Genomic DNA, 21,797 nt, shown 5'->3' with positions numbered 1-21,797 from the left:
AGGCCTCTTGAAAGCAGGCTTGGAGCCTCTTGAAAGGAGGCTTCCAGGCCTCTTGAAAGGAGGCTTCCTGAGCCTCTTGAAAGGAGGCTTGAGCCTCTTGAAAGGAGGCCTGAGCCTCTTGAAAGGAGGCTTCCGGGCCTCTGGAAAGGAGGCTCTGAGCCTCTTGAAAGGAGGGCTGAGCCTCTTGAAGGAGGCTTCTGAGCCTCTTGAAAGGAGGCTCTGAGCCTCTTGAAAGGAGGCCTGAGCCTCTTGAAAGGAGGCTTCTGAGCCTCTAGAAAGGAGGCCTGGAGCCTCTTGAAAGGAGGCTTCTGAGTTCTTGAAAGGAGGCTTCTGAGCCTCTTGAAAGGAGGCCTGAGCCTCTTGAAAGGAGGCTCTGAGCCTCTTGAAAGGAGGCTCTGAGCCTCTTGAAAGGAGGCTTCCAGGCCTCTTGAAAGGAGGCTTCCAGGCCTCTTGAAAGGAGGCTCTGAGCCTCTTGAAAGGAGGCTTCTGAGCCTCTTGAAAGGAGGCTTCCTGAGCCTCTTGAAAGGAGGCTTCCTGAGCCTCTTGAAAGGAGGCTTCTGAGCCTCTTGAAAGGAGGCTCTGAGCTCTTGAAAGGAGGCTTCTGAGCCTCTTGAAAGGAGGCTGGAGCCTCTTGAAAGGAGGCTTCTGAGCCTCTTGAAAGGAGGCTCTGAGCCTCTTGAAAGGAGGCTTCTGAGCCTCTTGAAAGGAGGCCTGAGCCTCTTGAAAGGAGGCTGGGGCCTCTTGAAAGGAGGCCTGAGCCTCTTGAAAGGAGGCTTCTGAGCCTCTTGAAAGGAGGCTTCCAGGCCTCTTGAAAGGAGGCTGGGCCTCTTGAAAGGAGGCTTGAGCCTCTTGAAAGGAGGCTTGAGCCTCTTGAAAGGAGGCTCGAGCCTCTTGAAAGGAGGCTTCCGAGCCTCTTGAAAGGAGGCTTCCGAGCCTCTTGAAAGGAGGCTTCCGAGCCTCTTGAAAGGAGGCTTCCGAGCCTCTTGAAAGGAAGCTTCCAAGCCTCTTGAAAGGAGGCTTCCAAGCCTCTTGAAAGGAGGATTGCAAGCCTCTTGAAAGCGGGTCCAAGCCTCTTGAAAGCGGGTCCAAGCCTCTGGAAAGGAGGCTTAAAATGACTTGAAATTTTATTCAATGATTGTTACATTCATGCATATCTGCGTTTCTGTAGGAAATAATAATAAAGACAGGTCTGTTGTGTGGAGCCCATATCTAAAATTGATTTCTTAATAATTATTTCCAGATTCGAAGGTCTAAATCGATTGAGATGTAAACATGATGGAAATGTATGGGAATCATGCTCGTCTTTATACTTATTTCAGACGGTATATATTAGCGATTTTTTCGGCTGTTGGCCCCCATATTAACAAACACGCAGGTTAGCATGATTTGTTTGCATGGGAATGAAATGTGGGACTGTTTTGCTATGCTAATGTAATCTGATTTTGGGATCATATACTGCACAAGTATACATTGTTCAAAAATAAATACACACCTTGAGAAACGGTCAATGTATTTCATATTATGTTCATGCGTTATTATCAACAGTAATCGACACATTGAATGGCGTCATTTTAGGGCGGAAACGTAAATGGAAGGAGCCTTAAATCTGACGTTTGCCGACTATGAATATCGCTAAAATTTAAATTCGATCGCATGATTTCTTTTTTTCGAGTCGTAAATCATTCCAGCGAATACATTAATATGAAAAGGTTCTAAACTTAGAAATAAGTTACAACTCTGATTACATCCTGAACGCTTGAAACGGGGCGACGAAATTATGTAAAAATTGCAGGATGAAGCGATTGAGGTAGATCATAAAAAATGTACCTTTTCATAACACTAACCATGAACAGTATTGAATGGTACGTTGTAAATAAATTCAGAATAAATGTGTTTCATTCTGTTACAGAGCTGAGCACAAAAAAACTTAACTCATTGGCACTTTATGCTCACAACAACAGCATCTCAACGGAAAACCTTTGACTTTCATTGTACCGCAACAACAGTTCACTATTCCATAGCGACGTCTGTTTTGTCGCCCTCCCCCTTTGGCACGACTCCATCCTATCTTCTGCAGATAATTTTCAAATTTACGATAAAACACGCAAACAGTTTTATTAAACCTATAAAAGTGTCCCCATAATGTAATAAGCGTAAAAAGGAACTGAATCACATCCTTATTTTGCTTTCCTGTGTGCCACCAGTTGATGCTATGCTGACGGACGAACCTCGGAGCAGCCTCCAGAGAACTTGTCCCATCATATCGGTCGAAGGAGAACGGCAGCAGCGCCGTACCGTGTCGTCAAACTCGCCGAACCGAGTCACATCTCCGCTGCTCTTTGGCCTTCCGCACTCACCCTGTCCCGCATAGGCTGCCCGTCCTTCCACAGTAGCTTTATGATAGGGACTCAGGTACCATCCATCGGTCTATACATTGCCGAAGCCGAGGAGAAAGACCACTGAACGAGTACAAATTGATATAATAACGTTAAATCTAATAGCAGCAACGTGGAACGGAAATTGAAATAATAATTCCCACCGGAGTGAAAACAGCTCACCACCAGCGAAAAGCATCGATTTTCTCGCTTGGTATCCTTTGGGAACGTCCGACGTCATCGATCACCAGTTCCTCGGTTTTTGTGCCCTTTTTCCGCTTCCTCTCTACGCTGTGCATTTCATCTTCTTTTCGGATAATCTGCCCAAGGCGACAAGTTGCAAGGCTACATGGTTTCCTTTTTTTTACGTTTTTTTACACCAGAAGAAGGGTTCAAAAATCGATTCGAATAACGATTTTTCATCTGCTCAAAGTGTGCTGTTGCTACTTTTGCCAACTAACTCGGAAATTATTCATTTGTTGAAATTCGAAATCATATAAACAATAAAACAATAAACATAACTCGCAAAACCGGGTTAGAATCTTTCCAAAGGCAGTGTCAGCCAGCAAGCATTGCAAGAACAATCTTAAGGCCCATCAATCGTCGGAAGTTGGTATCAGTTAGATCATATTATCCACATTTTCCCCTTCTTGTAAGAATAAGAAAAGTGCAAAACAATGCAGGTGAATTGTTTCGAATTTTTTGCCTTAGTAATGGTTGCATCGGTCCTCCTTAGCCGTGCGGAAAGACGCGCGGCTACGAAGCAAGACCATGCTGAGGGTGGCTGGGTTCGATTCCCGGCGCCGGTCTAGGCAATTTTCGGTTTGGAAATGGTCTCGACGTCCATGGACATAAAAATATCATCGTGTTAGCCTCATGATATACGTATGCAAAAATGGCTTAGAAACCTCGCAGTTTATAACTGTGGAAGTGCTTAATGAACCCTAAGCTGCGAGGCGGCTCTGTCCCAGTGGAGGATGTAATGCCAATAAGAAGAAAAAGAATGGTCGCATCGACACCGTCGCAATCTCTGAGACTACCAGCCTGAGGTATAAGATTGAAACTGTTTGCAATTTTTACACTGCGCCCGTTCACTTCTGCATATCTCTGATCCAGCTGCAAATAATGAAAGGGCGGTAGCTATTCAGTAGCAGGAGCGCCCTACAATGACCAACCAACGGCTCGGTAAAAGTGACAGTGAAAATAATTTGATTTTTGCCTCGGTCAGTTCACGGAAAGGGAAGGTAGTTATTTACACAGTGAACTATTGTTCGACAGCTCCAGCGATTCGCCGCTGGATTACATTACCAGACAGTTTGATAGCAACGTCACGATCGTCCGCCCGAGAACACACAATGGAGGCGCATGGTGGTCGAACGACTTAAACGCTTTAAAGCTTCCTGAAATGTATTTTCGATTACGGCAAAATGCACTTCCGTAATCGTTTCTGGCTCCTGTCACATATTATTTGCCACATTCAAATGGTGGAAATGGCAGCAAGCAACAACGTCATGAGTACCGCTATCGATAACCCCCTTTTTTGCACCGCACCGCACCGGTAACGTTATCCAGTTTTCCCGCTTCCCATGCACGGGTCATTACATTTTAGTGTCGCGGCTTCTGTTCACCTATTCTACATTCAATACATCGTCAGTGCGGTGTGGGGCAAAAAATAAGCGAATGCAGAAACTGCAGAAACGGTTTTGCACTCTGGTTGGACGAGGTGTTGCTTGTTTGTTGGTACATTCTCATTCTCACCTCTGCAACAGAGTATGGAAATGCTTTTTATGGGGGTGTGATGCGAAGTTCACTCCATCTGTGCAAGAGGAAATGATCGTCGTTTTCCGTTTGCCTTTTCAAGGTCGAAAGATACGAATGCAAAATGTATTTTCCTCGGCTGTTATGGCCGGAACTGCTACTTGGCAGAAAGTTATTGACCTAAAATGCTGAAACCGGCACAACCAGTCATTTTCATTTCGCGGTGGGGGGAACAAGTCAATATTTTGGCTTGACAGTTTGTTCAGGATTACGGCACACTAGGAGACCAAGTTGGATTATGATTTCAGGTAGGCAATCCATATGTTCAGTAATTTTTGTTATTATCTATTACAGAGTTTCTATCAAAACGTAGGCAAGCGATTGTATTTTGTACTTCTCGGGTCAACTTTTTTTTGTTCATACAAGTGGTTCTGGAGAGGAACGAATCATTTCCAATAATGTGCATTTCCAAACGGGAATAGCAACAAAACCAAAATCAGGATCTTGTAAGAAAATTCAACCTCTTTGTTACTGATGCCGACGACAGCAACTCGATGATTTACTGTCAATACCCTGTACCTCAGTGGATGAATATTCTTAAGCAACGATGGCCGTCACTGGGACCGATACCGACGCAATTGCATTTTCCACAGTCACCATGTGATTGTGCTTGGTAGTTTGGAGAAAATTCCTTTCAATTAAACTTTCCTTTCCATATAATAGAAGTCTTGATAAGGACCGATTCATTTCTAATAAGTGAGATGTGAGTAGCAAGCAATACAATCATCACTGAATTAAGAATGAACAAACAAAAAAAGAAGAAGGAAAAAGAAAGAATCAAGGAAGGAGAAACAACCGAAGAAAAATTAAAAAGGAAAAAGAAAGTGGGATGAAGGAAAAAGTAAGAAGAAAAAAGAAAGAAGAATGAAGAAGGCAGAAGTAGGAAGAAGTAAGAAGGAAAAAGGATGCGGGAAGAAGACAGAAAGAAGAAGGAAGAAGAAAGAATGCAGAGGGAAGAAAGAGAAGGAAGAATGCAGAGAAAAGAAGGAATAAGGAAGAAGAACGAAGTAAGAAGGAAGAAGGCAGAAGACAGAAAGAAGAAAGAAGAAGAAAGGAGGAAGAAAAACTATAAAGAAGGCTGGAGGTGGAAAAAAGAAAAAAAAGAAAAAGGAAAAAGATAGATTGAGGAAGGCAGAAAGAAGAAGGAAAAAGAAAGGAGAAAGAAAAATCTAGGAATAAGGATGAAAGAAGAAGGAAAAAGAAAGAAAGAAGTAAAAAATGGTAGAAGAAACAGGAAGAAGGAAGAAGGCAGAAGGAAGAAGGCAGAAGAAAGAAAAAAGGCGGAAGAAAAACTCAGATTAGTCCACCTAGCGGGGATGGTGCCTTTCTCGTTTCTTTCGAATGAGTAATTTCTCCGCACTTTTGGTAGGAAAAAAAAGTATTTTGGCCATAACTTCTGAGCCCATAGTCCGATCTGGCCAATTTTCAATAGGAAACAATGGAACACGATTCTGCGTCGAACGCATCGAATGCCCCATCTACAAGAAAGGCGACAAACTGGAGTGTGAGAACTTTCGAGCGATCACCGTCCTTAATGCCGCCTACAAAGTGATATCCCAGATCATCTTCCGTCGTCTGTCACCATTAGTGAACGAGTTCGTGGGAAGTTATCAAGCCGGCTTCGTTGACGGCCGCTCGACAACGGACCAGATCTTTACTGTACGGCAAATCCTTCAAAAATGCCGTGAATACCAGGTCCCAACGCACCATCTGTTCGTAGATTTCAAGGCGGCATACGACAGTATAGACCGCGTAGAGCTATGGAAAATTATGGACGAGAACAGCTTCCCTGGGAAGCTTACCAGACTGATCAAAGCAACGGTGGATGGTGTGCAAAACTGTGTGAAGATTTCGGGCGAACACTCCAGTTCGTTCGAATCGCGCCGGGGACTAAGACAAGGTGATGGACTTTCGTGCCTGTTGTTCAACATTGTGCTAGAAGGTGTCATGCGGAGAGCCGGGTGTAACAGCCGGGGTACGATTTTTAACAGATCCAGTCAATTTATTTGCTTCGCGGATGACATGGACATTGTCGGCCGAACATTTGCAAAGGTGGCAGAACTGTACACCCGCCTGAAACGTGAAGCAATAAAAGTTGGACTGGTGGTGAATGCGTCAAAGACAAAGTACATGCTTGTGGGCGGAACCGAGCGCGACAGGGCCTTCCTGGGAAGCAGTGTTACGATAGACGGGGATACATTCGAGGTGGTCGAGGAATTCGTCTTCCTCGGATCCTTGCTAACGGCTGGCAACAACGTTAGTCGTGAAATACGAAGGCGCATCATCTGTGGAAGTTGGGCCTACTACGGGCTCCAGAAGAAACTGCGGTCGAAAAAGATTCGCCACCGCCCCAAATGTGTCATGTACATGACGCTTATAAGACCGGTTGTCCTCTACGGACATGAAACATGGACAATGCTTGTGATGGCATCACTGAAGTGTAAACTAGGATCTAGGTGTGTGAGGAATAGATGACAAATCTGTCAAATCAAAAGGAACAATGGTAAAGCGAAATGAAATGAAAGAAAATGATAATTGTTGTGGATAATTGAATTTCTTAAAAATATTTCTCTAAAATTAAATTAAATAAAAGTGAATTGAAACAAATAAGTGAATCACGTAAGTCATGCAATTGAAACTTATGTCTAGCATGCAATTAGAATAAAATTAAATCTAAAATCCTGAACTTATTCTCTACAGTACTAGGGTCGGTGTACCAGTTGTCGCCATACATAAGAACAACTGTTTTTAAAAAAATAAGTAAATGGCATGTGGGTGGACTTTATATATCAAGCGGAAGGTTTAACTTCCTGCTCCTTAGAACAGCTGTGAAAACCACAATAAAATATGTTATAATCCTCAAAATTGATTAATCCATAATAGGAACGCATGCACCAGTTGTGGCACTATTCTTAATTTTGGTTCCTTATTTGGCAAATCCCATTGTTTTCTTATGGGACTGGCCAAATAGGAACCACTAGTGCCACAACTGGTGCAAAGGACGTTAAAAATTAAGCAAAATCAATTTTTACAATTATGCTTTGCTTGTTGTGGAGAAAATCAAAGGTGTTATCGTGCCATATGAATATGCATTATCGATATGAACTTGGTTTGCGGTGATTTGATTGGTCATTTGGCATATAAAGCACTAGTGCGACAATTGGTGCTATATCCACAACTGGTACACCTAGCCTAGTGGATCGCATTTGAGTCGAATCTAATAGTAATGAAATTATTATATCTGGCATAGTTCGTTATCTAGAAATAAAAAAACGGAACTATAGTAAGTAAAACAAAATTAAATAGTTATTAAAATATGTTGAAATTAAAATAAAGCTTAAAATAGGTCAGGAACTAATCACAAGAGATTGACACCGTTCATAGCACGAGGTTGGCAGATAAAACTACTTCTTGTAAGTGACATTTAGAATAATAACTATATGTACAATCGACAACTAATAAAAATATATTTAGTTTTAGCTGCTAGAAAAGCTGCTTGGAAAAATATAGTGCTTCTGATATCGGTCTGAACAAATTCTAAAAAAGAAGTATAGACCATAACCTCAAAGATGACGGATGGACAAGTGGATCTCACATTAACTCCTTGCAGTGCTTGTGCACAAACGTCAGTCACTAACGAACAGATGGTGGGTTGCGATTCCTGCAAGGGTTGGTTTCATTGCCGTTGCGTCGAGGTAACGGAAGCTGAATTAGCTGAATCGAAGTGGTTCTGCTCCGCAGAGGAATGTCAAAGCCGGAGAAAAGGTTCGAAGAAAAAGACGACCGGCAAATCGAAGAAAACATCCGGAAATACCTCCGATTCCGATAGATCGAATTCTAAATCGGACCGCCCAGTTGGTCCGAATGTTTCGCGAATCATGCAGACATTGCGTGAAGAACAAAAATCCAAAGAAGAAGAGTTGCAACTGGAACGTATCATGAGGGAGAAGCGTATCGAAATGGAGCTGGTTTTCAAGAAAAAGCGTTTGGACATGGAGAGGCAGTTAAGAGAAAGAGAGATGGAATTGGAAAAAGAATTGCTGGAAGATTCACTCGCGCGGGAGAAGGACCACTTGGATCGATTGAACCAGATGAGGCTAGCATATCAATCGCAGTTCGACGTTGTTCAACCAGAAATAAAGCATCTAAAAACGGCTGGTGATGTAAACCAGTCGAGACCAGCGTGTCAAAATGTGAACTCTACATTTTTGGGAGAATCGTCTCGAACACCGTCATATAAGTTAAGATTGATACGTTGAAAATTCCTGTCTTACATAATAAGATGCTGCTAGACGACTACGATAGCGACGAAGATGGAAGCGATCAGTCGTCAGGAGACGAGACATCGGAGGATGAGTCAGACGAGGAGGAAACGGATTCCGATGGCACAGAACCGGCGAGAAACGAGAAAGCACGGAATGGCCCTTCTAAAACTCAGTTAGCATTAAGAAATGGAAAAACAAGAAAACTACCTTTGTTCACCGACAGACCCGAAGAATGGCCGTTATTCATTGAAGCGTTTGAAGCATCGACGGAAGCCTGTGGGTTTAGTGATGTTGAAAACCTTGTACGCTTACAAGAAAGCCTAAAGGGTTCAGCTTTAGAAAGTGTTCGTTGTCAGCTACTACTTCCAAAATCTGTGCCAAGAGTTATTAAGAAACTGCGGCAGATGTACGGAAGACCGGAACAGCTACTCCAGTGTCATCTTGATCGGATAAGAAAACTGGACGCTCCGAAAGCAGAAAAACTTGCCAGTTATGTCCCCTTTGGCAACGCGGTGGAGCAACTGTGCGAGCACCTAAAGATGGCTGGTCTGAAGCAACATATGATGAACCCTCTTCTATTGCAAGATTTGGTAGATAAGCTACCGGCTAGCGACAAGCGCGAGTGGGTGCGTTATAAGAAGAAGAAGAAGCTAGTCACATTGTGTACTCTTTCCAAATTTCTTTCGCGAATCGTAGCCGAAGCGTGTGAGGCAAACGTGTCCCTGGACCCTAAATCTGATCAGAAAACGGTAGCTTCAACTAAATGCACGAGAGGAGCATCGAAAGGCGGAGTTTATAACCACAGCATTGCCGAAAACTCAAGAAGGAACGAGGGTGCTGAGAGGCGCCAAAAGCCGTGTGTAGTCTGCCATCGTATGGACCATCGTTTGAGATATTGCGAAGATTTCAGAAAACTGTCGTCGAGCGATCGCATCAAGCTGGTAGAGCAGAAAAGGCTATGTAGAGTTTGCCTCAATGACCATGGGAATGCGGAATGCAAATTTAAGCTCCGTTGCAGCGTTGGTGAATGCCAGCAACGCCATAATCCACTTTTGCATCCCACAAGTACCACCGTCGCAATGAATACGCACGTTCATTCAAACAATTCGATTCTTTTCCGCATTCTACCTGTCGTTCTACACTGCGGACAAAAATCAGTGCACACACTCGCATTCCTGGACGAAGGGGCGTCGGTGACGCTAATTGAAAGGCATTTAGCGGATAAAATTGGCGCCAAAGGGATAAATTTACCACTGACCATCAACTGGACGTCGGATATTTCCAGAAGCGAGAACGACTCCTTATGTCCAAACTTGTGGATTTCACCTCCTGGGGCGGGCGACAAGATGCTGCTGAAGGCGGTACAGACTGTGAAGGAATTATTACTTCCCTGGCAGTCATTGGAAGCTACGGAGGTTGGGAAAAGATACGCTTTTCTCCGTGATGTACCTTTCCATTCATATGCAGGCGATCGTCCCGGATTACTAATCGGATTGAACAACATCCATGTCATTGCTCCAGTAGAAACCAAGCTCGGTTCTCCTGGCGAACCAATCGCTGTTAAGTCAAGACTGGGCTGGACCGTGTATGGTCCCCAATCAAGGGAAGTATTGAGAGAATCTTTTCTGTATCATCACGAAGCAGTAAGCAATCAGAAAATCTATGATCTCATAAAAGATCACTATGCACTAGAAGAATCTGTGGTGGCGACTATTCAAGAATCCAAGGAAGAGAAAAGAGCCCGTGATATACTTGAACAAACAACGAAAAGAGTAGGAGACCGGTTTGAGACAGGACTCCTATGGAAAACGGACCTCATCGAATTCCCTAACAGTCTACCGATGGCTCTACGTCGTCTGGAACATCTGGAACGTCGTTTAGAAAAAAACGCCCGATCTGTACGAGAATGTTAAGCAACAAGTAGTCGAGTATCTCCAGAAGGGGTATGCGCATGTGGCAACCGCGGAAGAATTGGCTAAAATGGATCGTCGCAAAATGTGGTATTTGCCTCTAAATCTGATTCTAAACACGAAAAAGCCCGGCAAAGTTCGTTTAGTATGGGACGCCGCCGCACGAGTAGACGGCGTTTCATTGAATTCACAGTTGCTCAAAGGACCTGACATGCTCACTTCGCTAACTGCTGTCGTGTGCCGTTTTCGAGAGCGACCAATCGCTTTCGGTGCAGACATTCGTGAGATGTACCACCAACTGAAAATACGCAAGGAGGATAAATCGGCACAGCTATTTGTTTTTCGGAGGAACCGAACGGAAAAACCGGACGTCTATATAATGGACGTGGCCACATTCGGCGCCTCTAGTTCTCCCTGTTCGGCGCAGTTCGTTAAGAACCTAAACGCCCATGAGTTCATGCATGAGTATCCTGACGCAGCGAAGGCAATCGTCGAAAGCCACTATGTCGATGATTATTTCGACAGCGTGAATTCCGTGGAAGAAGCCATTCAGCGAGCAAAGGACGTTACGTACGTACATGCTAGAGGAGGATTTCAGATAAGGAATTGGGTTTCCAACGCAGAGGAAGTGCTTCGAAGTCTCGGTGAGCAGAAGTCCTTGACGGAAGTTAGTCTGAGCCAGGACAAAATCACAGAATCAGAGCGTGTCTTGGGAATCATATGGAACACTTGTAACGACACCTTGTCATTCTCTACTAATCATCGTCAGGATCTAGGAAGATTTCTCTGTGGTACAGAAAGACCAACGAAGCGAGTGGTCCTGAGTTGTGTTATGGGGCTTTTCGACTCTCAAGGCATGCTTTCTCACTTCACGGTACATGGAAAACTTATTGTTCAAAACCTTTGGCGGCTGGGCTATGAATGGGACGAAGCTATTGATGACGGAAGTTGGTCAGAATGGAAGCGCTGGACCGAGTTATTTCCAGTTGTTGCAGAAATACAAATCCTACGCGCGTATTTTGGTGAACTTCGTTCGGATGAAATCGATTCGCTGGAGCTACACGTGTTTACTGATGCAAGTGAGCATGCTTATGGAACTGTAGCGTACTTCAGTGCAGTTGTAAATGGGACCTACAAATGTGCATTGGTGATGTCGCGCTCCAAAGTAGCACCGTTGAAAAGACAATCCATCCCTCGCTTGGAGTTAATGGCGGCAGTTCTTGGAGCAAGGCTCACACGCACGATTGAGTCAAATCATTCCATACCAGTCAATCGCCGCTTTCTCTGGACAGATTCACAAACTGTTTTAAGCTGGATACGTTCGGATCAACATAAATATAAACAATTTGTAGCATTTCGTATAGGGGAGATTCATGAGTTAACTAACTTAATGGATTGGCGCTGGATACCGAGCAGACAAAATATAGCCGACGCATTGACCAAATGGGGTCAAGGCCCCTCCCTCGACGCTAATGGACCGTGGTTTGCCGGTCCACGTTTCCTGCACGAACCTGAAGAATGTTGGCCAATTAATATGGCACCACCAATCAACATAGGCGAAGAAATGCGAGCTCACCTTTTGTTCCACAATGTAAACTCGTCGGCAGAACACTTGATACACGTTAAGTCCATGTCGCGCTGGACTCGTATCGTGAGAGCAACAACTTACGTGCTCCGTTTTGCTGAAAATTGTCGTCGTAAGTTGAGAGGAGAACCAATATGGACTGTAATACTTAGCTACTGGAAATCAAGCAATGGCTATACAAGCTCATCAAAAAACTGTTTGCTGTCCTTTACAACAGGAAGAATTTCAGAAAGCAGAAGCTGTGTTATGGAGGCAGGCTCAGGGGAATGGGTTTCCCGACGAAGTCTGTATCTTGAAGAAGAATCAAACACAATCAGGAAGAGCGGCGTTGAGAATCGAGAAGTCAAGTTTGTTGTATAAATTTACTCCCGTCATGGACGAAAGTGGCGTGATCCGTGTGGGAGGCAGATTGGAAAGGGCTTCATTTCTTCCGTTCGACACTAAATTTCCAATTATTCTACCCAAAGATGACATCATCACGAATAGGCTAGTACAATATTATCACGAAAAGTTCGGCCACGCTAACCGTGAGACGGTTTTTAACGAACTAAGACAACGTTTCTACGTTCCAAATTTGCGATCAGTGATCCTCAAAATAATGAAGAATTGTACTTGGTGCCAGGTTTACAAGTGCTTTCCACAAACTCCAAAGGAAGCTCCATTACCCGTTCCACGAGTGACTGCTAAACTACGTCCATTCAGTTCAGTCGGCGTAGATTACCTGGGGCCGATTGAAGTGACTGTCGGGCGCAGAAAAGAAAAGAGATATGTTGCGGTGTTTACCTGTTTGGCTATTCGAGCCATCCATTTAGAGGTGGTCCATAGTTTGACCACACAAGCATGTCTCATGGCGATTCGTCGATTCTGCTGTAGAAGAGGCGTTCCAGAAGAATTCGTGTCAGACAACGCCACGAACTTTAAAGCTGCCAGTAAAGAGTTGATAAAGTCCATTCACGACAATTGCGCAAACTGTGTCATTAGCGCCAGGACCAAATGGACCTTCATTCCTCCCGGGACTCCGCATATGGGAGGAGCCTGGGAAAGAATGGTCCGATCAGTAAAAGAAGCTCTACGAGCTTTCGAAGATGGAAGAAAGGTAACCGACGAAGTACTTAGTACAACTTTATCAGAAGCCGAGGACATAATAAATTCTCGTCCTCTTACCTACAGGGGTTAGACAAAAAGGTTGAGATAGGTAAAAATAAGTCGAAATTCAAATCAGCATAATTTTTAAGCATATGCGGTATTTCGAAAAATTTCGTTTTAGGGCATTCGAAACGAAATTCCGCGGAATTCCGCGGAATTTGAGTATGGCGAAATCTGATATTTTGATTTCGTTTCGTATCGTAAAATTTCAAAAATTTCGGCTGAAAAATTATACTTTTAACGAAATTAAACGGAATTTCGCGGAATTTCGAAATGAATTTTTAATAATTCAAATGTTCATATCATAAAAAAATTCGGCTGCGCCGCTGAATACAGCTTTCAAACTCTATTCAAAAATTTATACATATAAATTCCTTCACTAAATCTCATTACGTACACAATGTGGGTCACTTTGTAACAATTATTAGTCACTCCATTTTGCACGTTGATCAAACCATATTAGTGTGTGACCCATGATTGTGGCGTTAGTGTAATACAATTCTGTATCTTCAACAGAAATGCAATTAGATTTCCACTTGAAAATTTCTTCAATGTTTTAAAATATAACAAAACGTAGTGGAATAAATGGAAAGTACTAAACTCGTCATAGACGATTGAATACATTCCACTAAAAGAGCTTAAAACAATTTTTCTGTTCAATAATTTATTGAAAGTGTTCAAGTATAAAACGTTATGCATACCTATCTGTTGATTTAAATAATATTGTTCAGTGACGTAGAAATAATTTGTATCGTTTTGGTATGCTCTATTTTTATTTAAGTTAACTGAGTTGTGAATGTAAAATGTAATGTACTATGAGGCGATTGTTCGATCTGTGCTCTAGTTGTGGAAACTCTTCGATGAGCAAAATATTCCTCACTGATCTACTGTGTATTGTCTGCTTTCCGTGTTCTTTTGATAGTAATCAGTTTCAGCAACCATTGTTTGAGAATAGTGAAATGGAGATGGTGATGTTACAGAAGTTTAGCAGATTTTTAGATTAAATTAATGATTTCGTGTGTGTTACTTCTTCGTGAAGTTAAACGATTTACAATGATATGGAAATGCTAGTATCATCTTCCAAACATGGACGTACATGTTCACTGATATTCTTCCCTCCCCCTTCATACGGAAGCTTGGCAGAAGGAAGGTCGTGTGATATGTGCCATCACAAATATTACCCTCCGCTCGCTTTCAAATCGACTTCTATAAAAACATTCTTCATGCCTGCCGTATCCTTACGGAACTATCAATTCTATACTTTCGCCTCTAATTCTATCATGAACATGTACGTCCAAGTTTGGAAGATGATACTAGCATTTCCATATCATTGTAAAAAGATTTTTAGATGTTTGCAGGTTTAAGAATGCCTCAGATTTGGAACATTCTCATCTGATAACTCATCTATTTCAGATTTTGAAACTTATTCTGATCCTTCCGATGGAGATCATTGTCATGACCTAAACTTTTATCTTCAGATAATTTTGATTCCGTATATCATTAAATCTCATATTTATATAATTTTCCCACATCTTCTAGATCCTGCAGATCCAGATGTTTCAAAATTGTACCGATTTTCTGTCACAATCGTGTTGGTGCGGTGCGTCTTCCGTAGGGCAGTTTGTTGGTAGTTTGAACATGCTGCTGGTTTTTAAAGTTACTATTTAGCAATAAACGTAAATGTCTGCATTTGCAAAGACTTATACATCATTCTCAAGGTCTGCAAAGATTTATAAGTGTTGATATTAAGCATTATATTTATTTTTTGTCATTTTTTTTATCATATCATATATCAGTCATATTTTTTCAAGTGAAATCTTTTGTGTTTGAATCTTTCGCTTCTCTTACATAAATAATGGATAGAAGGAAGATAAACATCGAGTTTTGAAACATATTGTATGGAAGATTCTAAACGAAATTAATTTGGATACACTGGCGACCACCTCGCCAGAGCTACCGACTGAATAGTAACAAGACAGCATCATGTCCTAGCTTTGGGAAAGGGTCGTTTGGCCGAAAACTATTCGGCCGAAACCCATCTGACCGAAAGTCATTTGGCCGAAAGGCTCATTTGGTCGAAAGGGTCGTTTGGCCGAGAGGGTCGTTTGGCCGAAAGAGTCGTTTAGCCGAAAGATTCGTTTAGCTGAAAAGGTCGTTTGGCCGAGAGGGTCATTTGAAAAGTGAGAAATTAGAAATGAGACGTCTTACTTCTCAATCCTAATTTTTCTCTTCTCACTGTAAAAAGTGAGAATCGCGAAATGAGGAGTGAGACGTCTCACTACCCACTTCGCACTACTCACTTTTCACAGTAAGATGTGAGAAATAAGGAGTGAGAAGTGAGACGTCTCACTTCTCACTCCTCATTTCACTCTTCTTGCTGTAAAAAGTGAGTAGTGAGACATCTTACTACACATTTCGCGCTCCTCAATGTTTACAGCTAGAAGTTAGAAATGAAGAATGAGAACTACTCCTAATTTCTCATTTTTCAAATGATCCTTTCGTGCAAATGACCTTTTCGGTCAAATGACCCTTTCGGTCAAATGACCCTTTTCGGCCTAATGACTCCTTCGGCCAAATGACCCTTTCGACGTAATGACTTCTTCGGCCAAATGACCCTTTCGGCCAATCGCTAGCGGGCTTGGTAGTCATATGGCTACTGCTTCTGCCTCATACGCAGGAGGTCGTGGGTTCAATCCCAGGTCCGTTCCATTCTCCTACTTTGTATCTTTCTCTTTATTTCTCATATTCTAGCAATCGCTAGAACTGGAAATGGACTTCCATACCGTTTCCATTACTATTCCTATACCTTCAACTTGAGTATTCTAACAGTAATCTGCTAGAATTGGAAATGAACTATAGAGCTCGTTTCCTACCTCCAATTAGAAATTCCATCAGTTACCTTCTCCTATCTATCACATTGGCAGCTCGTTAACCAAGACGGACCTCTGCCTCCCCAACCTAACCCAAAAATTCCAACAAATTCCGCATGAACTCGTGGCAAGTGCAGAGGTATATTCGGCTTGCAGTGGGCGAGTGATTGCATCATCATTCCCCCCCCCCTTCCCTACATTGACTTGCATTCTGACGTGGCAGGCGCCAGTATGACCTAACAAATGAGATCACCAGTACTTGCACATTGAAGATGTGTGCTAGTCCCAAGCAAACATCTGTTGGTTCCCTGTGCAAGAACAGCTGATCTGGTCATAATGGAGTAGCAACTACGAGCAGTCAATCAAGCTCAAATGACCCTTTCGGCCAAACGACCCTTTCGGCCAAACGACCCTTTCGGCCAAACGACCCTTTCGGCCAAATAACCCTTTCGGCCAATTGACCCTTTCGGGCAAACGATCCTTTCGGCCAAATGGTCTGTTCGTCCAAATGTTATATTCGGCCAAACAACTTTCTGTCGAGTGGCATTCGGCCAAACGACCCTTCCCCCTAGCTTTCAGCAAACACGAACCGTTTTGACTCACATTTCGAACATGACTCATATCATATTCAGAACACTCGCTTTCAAATGGCTATTTTGGCTATATTTACGGAATTTCCTCCATATGAGCTTGAATTCTTTTGTTACCTAAATCCTTAGTACCAACCAATGTAAACTTTAGTTTTAGGGCGCTAAAATGCCGGAATCTGAGTCATGTTCGGAATCTGAGTGAAAACGTTTTTTTGCCGAGAATTATGACGTTTTATTGCTAAAACACAGCAAATATTTACTGGGAAACAGCAAATAAATAATAATAAAAATTTTTTATGGAAGTATTTTTTTCTGAGCTATCTTTATCTTATAACTTCAGTAGACCCTCAAGACCCTCAACTTCAGTAGGCTTAATCTCCTATATTCTCTTAATTTTTTAAATCTGTTACAGATTTCTTTATATATTATTTATATATAACTGCAATCAACAGCTTTCATACTGCTAAGATCTGTTGGAAAGACCATTTTCATGAATTTTGTTGACAATTTGTCTGGAGACTTCATTCAAGATGGTAATAGAAATGGAGGGGTGGCACATTGAATCTGTTGATTGCTGTTAAAAAATCATTTTATTTTTTTTATTTTTACTGAGGTCTGTTGGAAATATTTAGCGATGAATATTTGTACGTTGTTTATGGTAAGGGGCATACTTTTGAAAATGTTTAACAGGTTCCAAGCTGATCTAATGTCCTAATGTCCTTTTGTAAAATTAAGCTACATTCTCCCCATAGATAAATTAATAATAAAATTGGTTTTCTCCGCGGATTTTTTATTCGTTTTTGCCTAATAATGCAGAAAAAAACTATTCAACAAAATTTCCGCGGAAAAAAATTAAATTTCGTTTCGTTTCGAAAAATTTCGAATCAAATGGACCTCGATTTCGTTTCGTTTCGAAGTCTCGGAAGTAAATTTGAATTTCGTTTCGTTTCGTTTCGAACTAACAATTAAATTTCTAATTTCGTTTCGTTTCGTTTCGTCAGGAAAAATTGTATTATCGCATACCCTTAATAATTTTGCGTATAATAATCCGATTTTGATAAAACCAGGACCATCAGAAGCAGACACTCTTTTAGTATACTGTCCCCCTGCAAAACCTAATATTGGTCCTTGGCCACCGGAAATGTTCCGGATTTTCCGAGGGTATGTTCAAGATGCATTTTTTCCACTTCTTGTTATTTTATGTGACGTTAACTTTCATCATGTTTTATGCTTTCTTTGAAAACTAGAACTAATACGCCGGCCAATGGTGGCTGTAGATCGAGAATCCATCTAAACTACACAGAGATACGGCCATTTCCGTGAAAACGGTACCAGGGACATTATGAAATGATAACAGATCGGAATAATGCAAATATGAGTATCTGACTTCATGGATTTGTGAGACGATGATAACAGAAACATTTCCAGAATGATAGTGTCCACTGCCACCCTTATAGCAGGTTCCATGGGCCTTCCAGGAGGGGCCAGTTTTGGCACCATCTGGAACCATGCATATGCGGGTGTCAAAATTCATGTTTTATCAAGACAATGAATATAGAATTTTTATTAGAGATATGTTTTGAGGACTGTGACTCTTTGGCCAATTTGTAACAGGTTCCGGAAGTTCTGCGAAAGTGACATTTGTTCAGGGTGTAAGGCCAATCCCGTACCGTTTTCACGAAAATGGCCATATCTCTGCGTATACCTATAGGATTTCAGCTCTGCAGCCAGCATTGGTCAGCATATTAGTTCTAGTTTCTGGAGAAAACATAAAACATGATGGCAGTAAACGTCATATAAAATGACAAGCGGCAGAAAAAATGCATTTTTCACATACCCTCGGAAAACCCGGAACACCACCGGTGGTCAAGGGCCAATCAGAGGTTTCGCATAGGGCCAGTATACTAGAAGAGTTTCCGCGTCCGACGGTCCCAGTTTGATCAAAATCGGATCATTCTACGCAAAGTTATGCTGATTTGAACTTCGACTTTTTTTTGCCTATCTCAACCTTTTTGTCTAACCCCTGTATGTCCCTCAAGAATCAGCTGAAGTGGAAGCTGTATCGCCGAACCATTTTCTACGAGGTACAGTACGATCCGAAGATATGTATGTCGCAGGAGTTACCGACCTTGCACAAGCTTAGCGCGATGTCTACAAAAGGTCCCAATATCTTGCAGACCTTATGTGGGCTCGATGGTCGAAGGAATATCTACCATCTATAAACCACCGAACTAAGTGGTTTGAAGTCAAAAACTTCATTCGAGTGGGCGACTTAGTGTTTGTCGTGGATGGCCGGGTTCGGAAAAAGTGGACCAGGGGAATCGTCGAGCAGATATTTCCAGGATCAGATGGACGGATCCGGCAAGTCAGTATAAAAACCTCTGGAGGTGTATTTAAACGAGCAACCACGAATTTGGCTGTGTTGGAGATTAGAGATGGTAAATCCGGAACGGTCGGGGGATCCGCACCGGAGTTACGGCCGGGGGAATGTGATGGCATCACTGAAGTGTAAACTAGGATCTAGGTGTGTGAGGAATAGATGACAAATCTGTCAAATCAAAAGGAACAATGGTAAAGCGAAATGAAATGAAAGAAAATGATAATTGTTGTGGATAATTGAATTTCTTAAAAATATTTCTCTAAAATTTTTTTAAATAAAAGTGAATTGAAACAAATAAGTGAATCACGTAAGTCATGCAATTGAAACTTATGTCTAGCATGCAATTAGAATAAAATTAAATCTAAAATCCTGAACTTATTCTCTACAGTACTAGTGGATCGCATTTGAGTCGAATCTAATAGTAATGAAATTATTATATCTGGCATAGTTCGTTATCTAGAAATAAAAAAACGGAACTATAGTAAGTAAAACAAAATTAAATAGTTATTAAAATATGTTGAAATTAAAATAAAGCTTAAAATAGGTCAGGAACTAATCACAAGAGATTGACACCGTTCATAGCACGAGGTTGGCAGATAAAACTACTTCTTGTAAGTGACATTTAGAATAATAACTATATGTACAATCGACAACTAATAAAAATATATTTAGTTTTAGCTGCTAGCAAAGCTGCTTGGAAAAATATAGTGCTTCTGATATCGGTCTGAACAATGCTCGAGGAGGACTTGCAAGCACTCGGAGTATTCGAGAGACGGGTGCCTAGGACCATCTTTGGCGGTGTGCAAGAAGACGGTGTGTGGCGGTGAAGAATGAACCATGAGCTCGCCCAACTCTACGGCGAACCCAGTATCCAGAAGGTAGCTAAAGCCGGAAGGGTACGATGGGCAGGACATGTTGCAAGAATGCCGGACAGCAACCCTGCAAAGATGGTGTTCGCTTCCGATCCGGCAGGTACGAGACGGCGTGGAGCGCAGCGAGTGAGATGGGCAGACCAGGTGCAGAACGACTTGGCGAGCGTGGGGCGTATCCGAGGATGGAAAGAAGCGGCCTCGAACCGTGCATTGTGGCGTCAAATTGTTGATTCAGTGTTATCTGTTTAGATGTTAACTAAATAAATGAATGAATTGTAGTGATTAGATCGAATGAATACTTATAAAGAAGGAATTATATCCACCATTGCCTAATTCCAGGCAAGCGTCTACTTTTAAAGAAGGGATCACATTCACCATTGCATTAATCCCACCAAGCCCCTACTTTTAAATAAGTGATCACATCACTATTTTTTTAATCCGGGCGAGCGCCTACTTTTAAAGAAGGGGTCATATCCACCATCGCCTAATGCCGGACAAACGTCTTGTTTTTAAGATAAGATCACATCCACCATTGCCTTCATCCGTGCAACTACCTACTTTTAAAAAAGAAATTGCATCCACCATTCCCCTAATCCGGGCAAGCGCTTATTTTTAAAGAAGGGATCACATCCACCTTTGCCTTAATCCAAGCAATCGTCTACTATTAAAGAAGGGATCACATCCACCATTGTCTTAATCCGGGCAAACGCCCACTTTTAAAGAAGGGATCACATCCACCATTGCCTTAACCCGGGCAAACGCATCCCGATGGATCCTTTATTTCTTATGGAGATATAACATTTATCATTGCTTCATACTCGGCTAATGCATGCTTTCTTCGAAAGGATTATGTCTTTTAAATATTATTATCGAGCTGTGTTACATTGATCATTTCGGATTATTTGGCACCACTTAGTATAGTAACTAATTTCATGAACACACAAAAAGGCTGGCTCTAACAAAAGTATCTGAAGAAAACCTTAAATTGCTAGAAAAGGTTTGTATTGCAGAATCTTATACAATATTTGCCCAGTTCCTTTACAGATTCTGGAAGGTTCTTCTTATAAAGAATTGTTAGAAAATCAATCATCCGCTGGTTGACTATAGATATTCTAATTTAAGTCACTCCTATTTTGACGTAAACTACGTCTAAGGGGAAGCCTCGGATACAGGGTGCAAAATGAAAATTTCCAAATTGGGGACCGTCACGAAATCATGTAAGATTTCAAACGCTAATAGCGTCTTTATCTTTCGATGGATTTTCGACATTTGCTTATCAATCGATTCAGAAACTCTCCAGCAATTTGCCAATTCTATTGATACTATTGATTATCAACGTTAAACTATTGAAAATGTTGTTTCTTTCCAAACCGGGTGAAAAATTCAATTCCGTTCATAAATCCCCAACACGGACATCAGATTGCAATAAGGTACGGGCCTTTTGATCCACTGCTTCTTTTTCCCTGTGTATAAAAAGCCCCGTGTTCCGCGTGCGCGCGTCATTTTCATTCTGAATCTCACTGCGAGCGGACCAGGGCGTCTAGAAGCGGTCCCAGTGACAACGGCTGTCTCAGCGGTGGTGGTGCGGATGAAATTTTTTCGGTCGGTGGTGGTGGCGGTCGTGGAAGCAGCAGCACATCATTTACATCCGTGTCCCATCTTCGGCGGATCTGGCAATCGACGGCGTTCGTTGAGCCGAATCATCGGATGGCGGTCGCGCAGCCCAGTGGCTGCTGGATAAGGTACATAAGTGGCAATTAATCGGTTCTTTTCAGGACCATCATTATATTTGGGAGGAAGGTTAAGTTGAAATAATTTTCCTAAAGTGCAACCGTTAGGAAATTTCTTTCAACCTGGAAAATTCTTCGGTGAAATTTTCTAGCGTAATTCGGAGTTGTATGATTTTAGTGATTGAGAATGTTGATATTAGACGAACTGTCTTCATAGAACAAAGCATAATTGTTTGGCATCGGTAGCGGAATCATA

The 21,797-nt window shown here is 42.1% G+C and overlaps 1 protein-coding gene across 1 annotated transcript; it reads left to right on the top strand.

Annotated features, from left to right (window-relative positions):
* Window positions 1-7,762: 7,762 nt before the first annotated feature.
* LOC134206002 (uncharacterized) lies at window positions 7,763-19,071 on the top strand. Its single transcript, XM_062681693.1, has 5 exons — window positions 7,763-8,356; window positions 8,476-10,230; window positions 10,340-11,035; window positions 18,599-18,665; window positions 18,737-19,071. The coding sequence occupies exons 1-5, from the start codon at window positions 7,763-7,765 to the stop codon at window positions 19,069-19,071; spliced, it is 3,447 nt and encodes a 1,148-aa protein (XP_062537677.1).
* Window positions 19,072-21,797: the final 2,726 nt, after the last annotated feature.

The sequence above is a fragment of the Armigeres subalbatus genome, chromosome 1, assembly GCF_024139115.2.
Source record: "Armigeres subalbatus isolate Guangzhou_Male chromosome 1, GZ_Asu_2, whole genome shotgun sequence".
NCBI lineage: Eukaryota > Metazoa > Arthropoda > Insecta > Diptera > Culicidae > Armigeres > Armigeres subalbatus.
The sequence above is the reverse complement of the archived record's forward strand: the minus strand, read 5'-3'. Positions and strand labels throughout refer to the sequence as shown.